Here is a 13,254-nt window from a genome sequence, read left to right as displayed (position 1 = left end):
GTCCTGGTAACGTGTGTCTCCCTTACCTGCGTCATCGAAACCGTGGGTTATTTCGTGGCCAATAATTGAACCGATGGCTCCCATGTTCACCGAGCTGAAAGGCAAGCAACAGACCGTCAAATGACAGCCCACTCAACATGAATCGCGTCACCGAATACGTAACTCTGATTCGTGAACCATATGTACTAACAATTCAGTAATACTCATGTATTTTGTTGCACTGGAGACATCGTTGAAACGTGGAACATTCGCAAAATGTCCTTGTATATTATAAATATCACTTACGGAGGCAAGCCGTATCCATAGAATGGGCTTTGGAGAATACCGGCTGGAAATGCTGGAAGGGAAAGTGAGGTATGATCATTACAGGGAAAGCAACGTGCGAGACGTCATCATCATCATCACCACCGCTAGCCCGTTTGTTTCCATTATCAGGACAGAAAGCCTTTCCGATGTTCCCCCATCCATTCCTGTCTTTCGATGTCTTGTGGTGTTCTTATTTCATTCTCAAATGATCCACCATGCTTCACAGCTGCTTTGTTGTTAACAATGCCATCAATACGCTAACAATGCCACCATGTTTCACAGCCGGCATTGTTAGTGTCACAATTTTTCACAGCTGCTGTTGATGTAGATTATTCAGAATCGATCACAAGACCACCGTACTGGTGAAATTTGTAGAAATATAGTGCCGCGTGGAGGGAAGCATGTTCATCCCATGTGCGGTAATGCTGTGGTGCCTACACTGACACGTGTCTGTCCTCATATTATCGTCACCACTCTTCCCCTTTCGGTTACTACGACTGAGGGACTCGCTTAATCGCTCTTGATAGCCCTACATATGCGCTCCTAGGGCGAACGCGCTTTGTTACTCGCCTAATTGCCACGTGTGCAGTGAGCATGCTAAAATATTTCCTGTAGTACTACGCACACGCCGCTAACAGACGTTGCGTCGACAACTATCATAGAGCTATTGTAGCGCAAGGGTGTCATACCTTTCGGAGATTCCGGAGGACCCTGGTTCGAATCCCGCCCCCACAAAATGTACCTAATTTTTTTCTGTTTAAATAAATTAGTTACTTTGTTTATGGGAGCTTCGTGAAAATTGAATGTGTCGTCATTTAGAGTACTCGTTAGCCTGCTTTTATTCTTTGAGCAGTCAGCTATTTTAAGTGCAGAGCACTTTGGGGGCTCGCCGTATCGCCGCAGCTCACTCACTGTACCCAAGTAGAGCAACATGGCGTTCCGTCGTAGCGGCTGTCGTCAAGGCGTAACCCAGAGTCTTCGAAAGCCAAGCGGTTGATATAGTCATAAGGGTTCGAAATTCGTGAACCGCTGGCGCTTGTTATGCACCTCCCCGTTGTTTAGCGCGAAGAAAACTGTAGGTACATTTGAGGCAAAATATACGTAATTAATCGGCAGCGCCCGCGTTCATTTAGTTGGGAATGCTCGTTGGGTTGGTTTTTCACGATAGTGAGCGAAAAAAAAGTGGCAGTGCAACGCCGGCACGTGCGGGAGGAAAAGCAAGCCCAAAAAGAACGTAACTCCCGCCGGCGCAGTTTCATGCGGGGGGCGCGCAAGCACTGGGAAGGCGGGAAATTTGAATTGCATTGGGTGGTAGAAGTGAGTGGATAACAGCGCTACAGCCCATTATGGCGAATCACTGCTCTGCACTTCCTACAGCTTTCGCATCGAGTGTACTGGCGTTAATTTTTATGTTCCACGGAGGCCAGATTTTAGGCCAACATAGTTAAACTAGTGATTTCGCAAGAATGTCAGAAGCAAGTGCTGTGCAATACACAAGGATAATATTGGGTGCCGCAGAACTCTACGTAATTATCACGGAGAATGTACTCTATGAAAACCCGCGTTTGTAAGCGTGAGTGCGTTTCAGCGCCTGCGGAAATGCATTTTGAACGGCGAGGGCTGTACAAGTCCTTGACTTGTAAACGCTCATATTGCCAATCGTTGCAGATATCGCACTTTTCGATATAAAAATATAAAAAGGGGCTCTTCGGTGGGTCGTTTGGAACCGATGACCAGAACAAAACCAGAGTCATGGTTGTAACAACCGAGCTGTTACCGCACGCTTCCTCTATTCGCCTGAAAGCATTAAGGGGATGTAGAAAAAAAAGCGTGCCGGCTTACGGTGTGCACAAAACATCTAATTAACTTGGCAGGTTTTGCTTATGGAGAAAGCGCTCTAAACGGCATTGAATGCCAATGTTGCAAGACAAGTAACCAATTGTAAAAAGTAACAACAGTAATTATTTATAGTTTTCAACTGAACATGTGATAATTCTGTCGAGTAAAACTTATGTTTCGTGTGCCTTAAAATGTAACTTTCTTGTCATTGAGGCTTGGGAACATTTTATTACAAACATTTGCCCCGAATTCATTAAGAGTGCATATATCCCTCTATTGAAATTGCTGTCGCTAGCAGTTGCTTTTAAACAACTATTCGTTCGAATTTACACGTCACACTATCGGACCTGGGTATGTCGCTCAGTGAAACAAAAAGGAGTAAGATGGTGAAAGATGAACACTGGAATTGACGTGCGCAGAAAGAGAAAAATGTCAACCTGAAAGCGGTATCCGCGTGTATACCCTTTGTGAGCGCCCTGCCAGGCTTTCCTGTTCTAATTATAATACTTGATTTCGCTTTGCATGCAACGCTTCTATCTGATATCGGCGGCCATTCAAGCGTGGAAGCGGACATTGTGCGCCATATAATTACAAGCTTCCACTCCGCCCTTCATAGTGGCCTATTCGGAGAATCGTGTGCATAAAGCTTCGAAACAAAGTGTCCTTGAAGCGAATGAGAAAAGCTTGATGCAGATAACAGCGACTGATATGCCGAAATTGATCCTAGAGCGCACGAGTAATGTCTAAGGTAGGCATTTATTTCATGACAATCGCTCGTGTGCGAGCAGTCGCCAAGGGAGACCTTAAGGCGTTTCTTTTACACCCACAAAACGTGCGCACTAAATAGGTTTTTGTCATTAAGTGTCGAATGGCACCTCTCTGACAAAAATGAGCACTCGCTTAAGTGTCCCAACGCTTCGTTGATACTACGAACACTTGGCCAATATAAGCAGCTTGAATCATGTTTCCTTACCTATAGAATTGGCCACACGATTGTAGAAAGCGTTCACGACGGCTGATCCAACATACCTATGGGGAAAAGGAGGAATTAGTTTTGTACCGGCATAGATGGCAACATCTACGAGTACAAACGGTGAAGCGTGTCTATGGTGGGATCAATCGTATGCCTTTTTTCAACGACGTATGTTGAGCAATTTGCTATGTACCAACAAGTAACTTTGTTGAAGCAGTCTAATTTGTAGCCTCGTCAACCTTAAAAGTTCGTGGCGAAACCACTGGGCAAGCTTTTTAGGAGGAAACCAACTGATTTTTAGAACAAGCAAATAACTTCCTTACATTTATCAGAATCAAAAGAAATCAAGTAAAAGAAATTAAGAGGTCACTTAAGTACTCCTTTTTAATGAAGTGAATGCCAAAGCATTAGTCACCAATTGCCGAATGTTTCCTGGCATCATCATCATCATCATCATCATCATCATCATCCTTTTTCATTTGCGCCTTTTATTTCTGGTACAGGTAGATACCCTTTTATCCCCCTTCCATTCTCTACCTATATATTGGTACGCGTATCAGTAATAAAGGTTAATAAATTATATTCAGCTTTCTCATGTTCGCGCCACTCTCGCGTCATCTGTTAGCAGCGCGTGCATCTTCTATATCTTCTTCGTTTTGCTTGCAGTAGCTCGAGCCGACATCTGTTTTTGTTTGTTTCTATCTAGCTTCTCTTCGGCGCCTTTTTAATCAATTATTTTTTCATTTGCTATTATACAACTAATCAAACATGCAATCTTAGTATCTTATGACCGGTTGTCGCGATTTCGCATCACACCATTTGTAAGCCGCACAACCAGAAAAAAAGTATCAGTAGCTGTACTGCCCGCGCTCAGACGGAATCACCATATTTATGGCGACATATGGAAAAAGTGGCATCGTATACCTCACTTTCAGTAAATTGCTCCGGTTTATACCAATCCTCTGGTTTATGCCAATGATCACCGTTCCCCTTCGGTCATCTATTTACACCCGTATTTACTAACGGAATATAAGTATTTTGTTTGCGATACAAATGTCGCCACATTTGGTACTTTGTTGGAAAACACAGGAAGTTGCTGTAAATAATTTGATTCTGAGGAAATTTGCCATGTAGTGGTCCATTATGACCACTTGTTTTGTTTTTGTGCCATAGCCGTAACTTTCTCCCGAAAACCTTGGCATGGCTAAAAGTTCTTCTGACGCTTCCTTGTAAGCAGACTAGAAAAGCGATACCAGAATTTTTTTTTATGCTTTACGGAAGATTCAGGCTAGAAGAGGTTAGGATAAAAAACACTGGTACTCTCGGTTAAGTTCTTACGTTTTGCCTTAAACTATGGCTAAGGTTTCTCTTGCTCTGAACAACGTTGACACGTATATGTTAGGCCAGACGTTTTAGTAGTTGGAAATGTTCTTTCTTTTATATACTTAGCGCTTAAGTATTCTTTTAACAGTTGTTTTTATTCTCTTAGCCGTCGGCCGTTTTGTTGGTCATCCCTTTCACACGATGGCAGATTTTTTATTTATGAAGTTAAGTTATGCTTTCGTACTAAAACAGGCTGAATGTGGCTCTGTTCCAAAAACATATCACGCTTGTCACAGTAAGCGCAGCGTCGAGAAAGATGACACTCGCCGCTTTATCTTGGCTCATCTTCCTAACTCAAGTATGGCGCCAGCAACAGGACACGCCTAATTTATCACAGGCCGAATAAGGGTACACAAGCGGAGCACAGAGCATAAAAATCGTACGTCTTTGATTTGTTTGTGACAAGAACATACGCCTTAGCCGTGAAAAGAATTACGCTTGTCAAGCAGTCAAAAGGCAGGATTTTATGCCGTGTAATTTATAGGATTATGTACAGTGCTCATTGATGGAACCAACATGTTGACACGATAACGACACGACATTCCATCATTTCGCTTGGCATTCGGTTATGGCGAGAACTCTGCCTGCCCTCAAGCATCCTCACCAAAGAAGCCGAAGCCTAGAACAATCTATCTCGAAAAAATTTGTTTATATCGACTTAACAGATGCCTTAGGCCTCATTCTTTTGATTGGAACGCTTCTAACATTAAACATACGAAGCTTGTTAGCAAACCGACATCAGGAGCGATCATGGAAACTTCGATTTGTTGCCGAAGCAATGTCCCCTGTTTGAGCTGATCCTTATGTTTTATTAGTTCTTTTCGACTATGCCAATTCCTGACCAAAAGATGAAAACGTGTCTCTGTACAGATGTGGTCTGTCGAGCCGAAACCGCGTTGTTGTTGGTCTCTGTTTTTCGCTATGCTGAGTTTTGGGAGTATGCAACAACCATGCGCGTTTTCCAGGTGTAGACGACAACAATTACATCATGGCTGCAATGCCAAGCCTCGACAAGGCACTTCCAATGCCCCTGAAGGCGACATATATTTACCTAAAAATGCTTCAAAGCAGCAACTTGTACGGGCCAAAAAGCCCCAGGGCTCACGTATTGTCCAACACTCGCGCCACCAAAATTTGAATACACAATTTGCTGCCGAAGTGCAAATAGAATGTGCACGCTAAAAGGCATAAACTATGGGCCTAGTTTTCTAAGACACTGTATACATGATTTAAGCTAAATCTATGTTTCTTATGTTCCAAAATGTCAGAAATTGGTTCCCAGGAAAACCTACAAAAAGACATACGAAAGAGGCTTACTCCTCACTTCTGTTGAAGGTCCGTCGAAGCTTCTTCAACCCTTTCAGCATGCCGTTGTAACGCACATTTAAGTATACGTTTAGGTACGGTGTTCCAGGTAGGATTTTCTTCACCTGCGAAGACGTGGTGAATCGGACGAACGGAGAAAATACAATTAATATGTTTGTGATCCCCTGCATGCTTCTTATACATAAGTAACCTCGCAAACTAAAATCAAATATACACCATTAGTAGTCAATGCTTTACCCCGTGCATATTGTCAAGAAGGGACCTCCCGCCTGTGCATATCTTCGTTTTTTGACGCAACAGCTTTATGTTCAAAGATAACCATGCCCTAATAAAGTTACGGTTTTGAGAGCTGCTCATACCGGCCTTTTAAGCGACACTAAAGGCAAGAAATGAGCTATTCTTTACCCAAACATAAACGTTAAAATTACAGTTGTTGTGCGCTCGCGTTAACCTACTTTCTATAAATTGGAAAGTTCCAAAACGTTAAATAGGACAACAGCCTCATACTGGTATTGACAAAATGTTTGTTCCACCCCAGTATTAAAAAGATAAAAATTAGCTCGGGAACTTAAAATATTGCGGTTAATGTCAAACGTAAAATTTTTTGTTACACAATGATGCCGCGTTTGGTCTCTCACGGGCAGCTTTGTGGAAGCCTACAAAATAATTAAGTAAACCAGGGCAACCTTTATGTTGGCCAAACTCTCATACATACCGGTGTGTTGTTTAATTCCTGTATCAGAAAAACAGTCCCTAAGGTGGGGAATCGAACACGCAACCTTGTGAACATAGTGCATGACCCCTCCAGTACTAAGCGGCCCCAAAGGGCACCATACAAAAAAAAAACATCAGTGATTCTTGCAAACGCGCTAGAACTGAAACCATCAACTTCGAAAACAAATCCAAAATATATTTCAAAAAGGCTCAATTGGTCTTTATCGCCATTTTGGAAAAAAAGCTATAGTGAGGGCTACGAAAACCATAAACATTCAACAAGAACAGTCCTGCTTGCGCAGGCAGCCCACATGTTCACCGTCATTATTTTCACGCCTTTTAACATTTCTGCGTTTGCTTTTGGAATATAATCGTCATGGGCGGTGGAAGAAGCAGCAGCACTTTGTGTAACGGTAGGAGGAATGCCTCTCTGACAGACATAAAATTGCTCCTAATTTGCCTTGTCCTAAATCATTCTTTCTCCTTTTATCCATCCATCGTGTTATCTGTCTGCCCCTACCCACAGTAACCACGTCGAAGCTGTACAGGGCAAACAGACGAAGGGCGCGGAAGAATGCACAACAGGGGCGCTGTGAACACAGACATGAACGCCCATGAATTCAGGTAACTATGTATTTTGTTTTAGTAACCATACAGTTGCTTTGATGGTCCACCAGTTTTCCTTTCTCCGCTTTGCTCGCTCTGATCAACCCCATGTCGCCTTCTTAATTTGAGGTGGGTGCCTTCCACGCGAGTTCCCTGTCTAGTCCGAGACTCTGGGTACCCACCCCTAGGTGTCACTCCTATCATTCTTTCCCAGGTTTGTTGGGTGGACTTTAGTTTTCTATCTAGGTGTTTGTTTAGTAAGCCTCCAAGTATTTGCACTGTAAATAAACACCGGGAAGGCGAATTAGTTCAATACCTTTCTGAGATATCCTACCATCATTACTTGAGAGTGCTTGCAGAATGCAGCACAGAAAATACTAATGACTGATCTCTTTGTGAGGGTTCACATCAGCAATAAAAACTTGTCCGAGATCGTAGTAACCATCCACGTATTCTAGCCTTCGTATTTCATTCTATAGGCTGAAGGGAAGTCCTGCATGTTTCAGGCTTTCTGCAACATCACTTTCGATTTAAACGTAGTTATCTTTAACCATTCCACTGAACAGAGAATCTATGCTATGCCATTTTCCGATTCACTGAACATTACGGTGTCATCCGGAAGTCTTAAGCAGCCCTTCTTTTTTTTTGCACAACTTTCTGCGTTGGGACGGTACCGCTATTATTAAATACTACCAGGCCTGTAAACTCCATACAGAAGTTTTTCCAAGAGTCGTACGCAAGTCTCATTACTAACTTTTTTTCACACCTTCCGTTAATGTGGCGGTGTATTCGGGATCAAATACAACAAAATTAGACTTTATGCTTCGGTACGTTGCCGCACCATTTGACGGAATAATAACGACTAATTACTGGACTTTTTGGGCCCGCGGCTGGTATTCAGACGGTGTTGTGAATGCGTAAGACGTGGCATCACACGGCACGCAGGCAGGCTGCAGGCCCACCAAACAGTGCACATTACGCGAAAGTTATACAGTTTGTCGCGTATGAAGTTGCTCTTTAATGAAAATCGTTCACTCACGTGATCGTAGCGGCTGTTGAGGTAGGTGTTGTTTTTTAGCCAACTTGGATATGCAATGTTGTCCACAATTGCATTCAGCTGAAAGATGAAAATTGGACACATGAGTTAGTGCAGCGCAAACATGCTACGACAGTTCTGAAAGTGTCTTTTTACGTCATTGTGAGACTGCATGAGATGATTAAGAACAGTAAGGGATCCTAGTTACACAACTAAATCAATCTAATTAGCAGAAATAAATCCGCAAAAATTGGCAGCGTCAGATAAGGCCAGGCTAAGGGCTACCAATAGGAAACCTGAATTAAAATGCCACAAGAGCCTGAGCGCATGCCCTCGCTGACACAACATCATTACCTATATGGACTTTTATTCAGGCTGGGCTGAGCAGGCAAAATAAATATGCACTGTTTCTTCGCATAAAAATGTGAAACTTTGGATGACTGAATAGGAACTTGAAAATACCTTAATTTCGTGCTAGGCGCACGCCCGTTTCACCAATTGCTGCCGCGGAAATAGTTGATTTTCCTATTCGCATATACGCTTGCAGATTTTTATTGCAATTACCTACCCCCATTTCAACCAATAATTTCGGCGCCCTTTCGCTGCATGGGTACGACGAGTGCGGTGTGAGGCCAACACTACATTAGGATCCGTTGAAGAACCAACTCTGTTTGCCAGGCTTGTTCAACCTCCGTTTATAGCACGGGTACGCCTTTGAGGAGCCTTGAACTTCCCGACCTACACGAACAGCCGGCGCCATATCTTCCACAACACTTATTAGCGAGACTGCGACTTGAACTTATCTTTATAAAAGTACCTGCCATATTGGCTGTCGGTTTTAACCATATGCTTTTACACGAGGTACGCGTTCCTTTATACGTGCAAACGATACTTCTGTAAGGAGGTTTGAATAAGAACAGCAGGTGTACCGGTGCTTTGATATTTGTCTTATTTTAGTGGTGCGTTTTCGAACACAAGAAACAGCATTGCCCGTGCCATAAAGCTCTCAATATTTTGTACAATGTTTGCACACAAAGCTGTTAAGGTGAAGCCTACACTAACAATTAGAAAAAACTTACTAGGCATTCTTAAATATGTCTTCTTCCTACGTTAGGGGAAATGCTAAGGAATGCGCTTACCTTGTTAGCAGCTTGGTCTTTTGTGTAGCCATCCATCCAATCGTTCTGTTGAAGGAGGGCACTAAACGCCACCTTGAGATCACTGACAAGTGAGTCCATCTGCAATGAGCATTCATTACGCATTGAAAAATGCCCCACTGGCCAATGTGCACGAGAATAAGCCTTGTGTTGTCACGTAACATCTGAAGCACACCGTGTAATTTAGAAGTACAAACCTGAGCTTGCTACCTAGTTGTATCTGCTTAAGAGGAATTCCGGAACGGCAGGTTACGGAGTAATTATTGTCCCATGAGAACTTTCAGGGTGCGCTAAAATTTCGTAGACAGAAGTGGAACTATTCTGTTCTTCCATCCCGAATGCTGTTTCTGGAGACAAAAGACGAACCTATGACCTATTTCTTTGAACCCGTCAAGGGGAGAGTACGCGTGCCGCTCTTTTATGTTTTTTCAATACATTGAAAGGGTACATCTAGCCTTAAAACAAAGGCACGTTCTTGGGCACTTTTGCGCGTGCTACTTCCTTCAAGAATCTTTCAAGGAACTCCGGGCAAGTTTCTTCTTGGTGTTCTAAGTCCCCTTTTATAACTAATGAGTGCGTAGAAATCTAGACGCATACGTAGTTTTTAAGCGTTACTTGGGTTTTCCTTAAAGGCTTACAAGTGCATACTTGTAAGGAAAGGTATGAAAGCTCGCGAATTTCAGTTTAGAGGATAAAAAATGGTGCTGTCGTCTTATTGCAACGTCGCGGCGTATGCAAATAAAAGTGAAAGGAGCATGCAGGGGCTATAGATAGGGGTCTCAGCCCAACACTGTCTTGTTGCCCGGCCATTTACTCCACCACGAGCGCCTTTACGAGGACCTGCCCTTGCCCAGGCATTGCCTAGCAACAGTGGCCCCGCGCTCCATTTACCTGCGTTTTGTTTTTGAGGCACGGCACGTGCTTGATACACAGTTCTATGCATCTTTAGCAGCAGCGTTATAAACAAAGAGAAATCGACAGGACGATGCTGTTTATTACGCTGCCATTCAAGATGCATAACCAGTAATAATTCGCCCAAATGTCGATGCGTTTAGAGTACATATTTTGTGACCAGGCATGGTAGCACTGCTTTCTTCCATATTAGAGAAAGTGAAACTTGCTTCTTGAACAACACTAGACAAAGATTCTTAACGGCACTATTCTTTCTCGGCCATCCTCATCCGTTACCGTCTGGTATCACGTTTGAGTTTGGCCGAACGAGCACTAGCGTTGCCTCATCCTAGCAATGCAGAAAGCGGTGCGGTTACCGTATGGCCGATAGTAAATGTACACACGCTGTTGCCGTAATGCAGAGAGTAGACGCTCCACACCTTACCGCCACGCGCCGATAGATTTTGGGCGAGATGCGATATGGCTGCTCTGGCTGCCAACCACGTCCTGAATTGCGAAGGCAACTCCGCTAACATCACCGACCACTAACCTCGTTTCACCTTTGGCATTGCTGTGTTATCAAGCGACTTGTTGGCCTCACCGCACAATCAGCTTAGAGAAAAAGGGCAAAGCTTCCTTTAAAACAAAGCGTACGGAGAGAACTCGCTCTACAGAGCTTGGAGGCTGTTCTGTATGCGTTAGGTGCTGTCGCAACGAAGCTCTTTGCCCATAAAAATGTGAAAATTGTCATTTAACCCGCTGGTATAAGCGCAATGTGATTCGTGGTATATCTGCTTTTACTTCGAAGTCGTAGTTTTTGTACTCAGCTACCTTCATGGCAATAAGGCTCCAGCAAGAAGGCAAAATCTATTTCGCGACCTTTCAGTGAGCTTCGCATGGAAGCCCTACAACAACCATTACGACGTACTTTGCGGCTATTGAACAAGCTGCACCTAAACCCTAAAATTGTGGCCTCATTATACAAAAGAGAAAGTTGTTATTGCACGTCAGAGGACACACAATTGTGCGTTAGAAATGCCGGGACTAATGCTATTTGTAATACTACTGTAGTCTCTTCAGCAGTAGGGCAAGCCATTGTTGTAATTTTGCTAAGCACCGGCTGTGCTAGCTCAAAGCTGCAGCACAACGCTTGCATTTGCACTTGAGAAGCATGTGCTTGCACCGCAAGAAATGTTCGCTTAGATCGACGATGAAGGATGCGCTGTTCTAGCGCATTCCGGACGCTTATGCACTAATGCATTATTCTCTGGGTTGCCTGCTTCTCTAACAAGTGTAAATAGAGTAAATACATCTTCTGTTTAACCTAAAAGAATCGCACGTACGCAATTACGTTCGGTTAAAAATACGTAAGCATGTGTATTGCTCGTCAAGGTTCAACACTCACGTCTTCTTTGGCTTGAGGGCTGAACTGCTTGTCGATGTAGAGCCTTCCCGTCGGGTGGTCGAGCAGTACGCCGATGCTGCCTAGGCACCGCTGCCATATAGGAAGGATTTTTTCCACGCCTTGGACGACGCGCACAAACTCGAACTCCAGATTTCTCAGCAGCTTCGACGACGTGGGCCCGAAGTTCTGCATCAAGCGCCACCCCACGTAGTTGTAGATGGTTGACCTAGAAAGAGAATCAAGAATTCCTTCAGCGGAAAAATCAAGCATTGGCAAAGAAAAAAAAACACTGAGTTAGGCTACGTATATTACGCTACCGAAGAGTTCGAAGTGTTATTTGTTTACATTTAATCGACATTAGTGGGCAAGAATTGTAATGGAGCATTTCATGTAAGCTAGAGCTGCGTAGTGCATGCCTTCCATCCGCTAAAGCTATCTTTCTTATCATGCGTGAATAAAGATTTTCGTCAGGCCACTAAAGGTTAGGATTAGCAGAAATAAAGTCCTACAAATAGAAAATTGACGCTCACCTCAAATTCAGCAGCGTGGCTGCAAAACCGTTATGCAGCTTTCTCGGAAAAGTTCACAGTTAAATAAAATTCGTCGACGTCCTTGTTTTGAACCCGAAACTCCCTCCTATCTCGCCACGCAACAGAGGATTTAAGGTGAGCGCTTACGCAACATGACCTACTGAAAAACATTCAGCCAAGGTAGTTATTCAATACAATGTCATTGAAGACAGTCTTCTTTAATGAAGTTTGTTGCTTATTGGGCACAATGCACATTGGATGGCTAAGTACAAAAGGCTGTGTAAACGTGCGAAATGAGGCGAAAAGTGTTGCCTTTCTTTTTGCTTTGAGTGTTAACAGGCAACGCCCCGTAATTCGGCGTAGCGTTCTGCGGATAAAGTCATTTTATTGACTTTACTTTCTTGCTGTTGACGTGCCTCCATAGCAAGCATGTAGATAAGTTTATAGAGCTCTTGTGGTCATACCGCCTGCTATAATGGATTGCATGTCGAGTCTCGACTTACCGTTCAACAGTATTGAGGAAATCGAGCGTGGAGTTGTAGTATTCCGGTTCACGCATGACAACATCTTCTTCATCCGTAAAGGTCAGGTTAACGGGCTCGAAAAGCCTGTTTAGAATGTCAAGCCAGTCCACCTATAAGACAGATAAAATAATGTTAAATCTGTTTAAAAACTTGAAGACCTTGAATTTCACTTGATAGGTCTGCAAGTGGTGCGCTCTCAAAGATTTTAGGAAATTTCATAGAGTTAAGCCCAACTCTTCCCCTCCCCCCCCCCCCATCCTCTTCTAGCCACCTACGCCACTATGACAGTTGGAATAGATATCCAACGTGTCTATTTGGGTCTGTTTAGAAGATGGATGATTTGAATGACGGGCTGATAAGAGCTCATTTAAAATTGTGTGATTAGTAATAAAATTAGTGTACATATGTTCATTATGACAAAAAAATGAGAGTTTTGAAACAGATAACGCAAAGAGCAGGCTATTTCTGTTGACAAACACGAGAAAAAAGAACCTGTCGGATAGGCATTGTGCTGTTTTTCTTAAGGACAGTCAAAAAATTAGTGTCCTTCATTTCATTAAAGAT

At 43.3% G+C, this 13,254-nt stretch overlaps 1 protein-coding gene across 2 annotated transcripts in view; it reads right to left on the bottom strand.

Annotated features, from left to right (window-relative positions):
* The window catches only part of LOC144144879 (neprilysin-1-like), a 119,605-nt gene that overhangs the window by 17,317 nt on the left and 89,034 nt on the right, over positions 1–13,254 (bottom strand). For both annotated transcript variants that reach the window (XM_077676379.1, XM_077676378.1), the window contains exons 10-17: positions 12,670–12,800; positions 11,637–11,862; positions 9,323–9,421; positions 8,187–8,264; positions 5,819–5,931; positions 3,119–3,174; positions 286–337; positions 27–94 (exon numbers count right to left, since the gene is read on the bottom strand). In XM_077676379.1, coding sequence (XP_077532505.1) covers positions 27–94; positions 286–337; positions 3,119–3,174; positions 5,819–5,931; positions 8,187–8,264; positions 9,323–9,421; positions 11,637–11,862; positions 12,670–12,800 — 823 coding nt within the window. The remainder of the gene's footprint in view (positions 1–26; positions 95–285; positions 338–3,118; positions 3,175–5,818; positions 5,932–8,186; positions 8,265–9,322; positions 9,422–11,636; positions 11,863–12,669; positions 12,801–13,254) is intronic.

This window comes from Haemaphysalis longicornis, unplaced genomic scaffold, assembly GCF_048455015.1.
Source record: "Haemaphysalis longicornis isolate Haplotype H1 unplaced genomic scaffold, Haemaphysalis longicornis Haplotype H1 scaffold_7, whole genome shotgun sequence".
Taxonomy (NCBI): Eukaryota; Metazoa; Arthropoda; class Arachnida; order Ixodida; family Ixodidae; genus Haemaphysalis; species Haemaphysalis longicornis.
The sequence above is the reverse complement of the archived record's forward strand: the minus strand, read 5'-3'. Positions and strand labels throughout refer to the sequence as shown.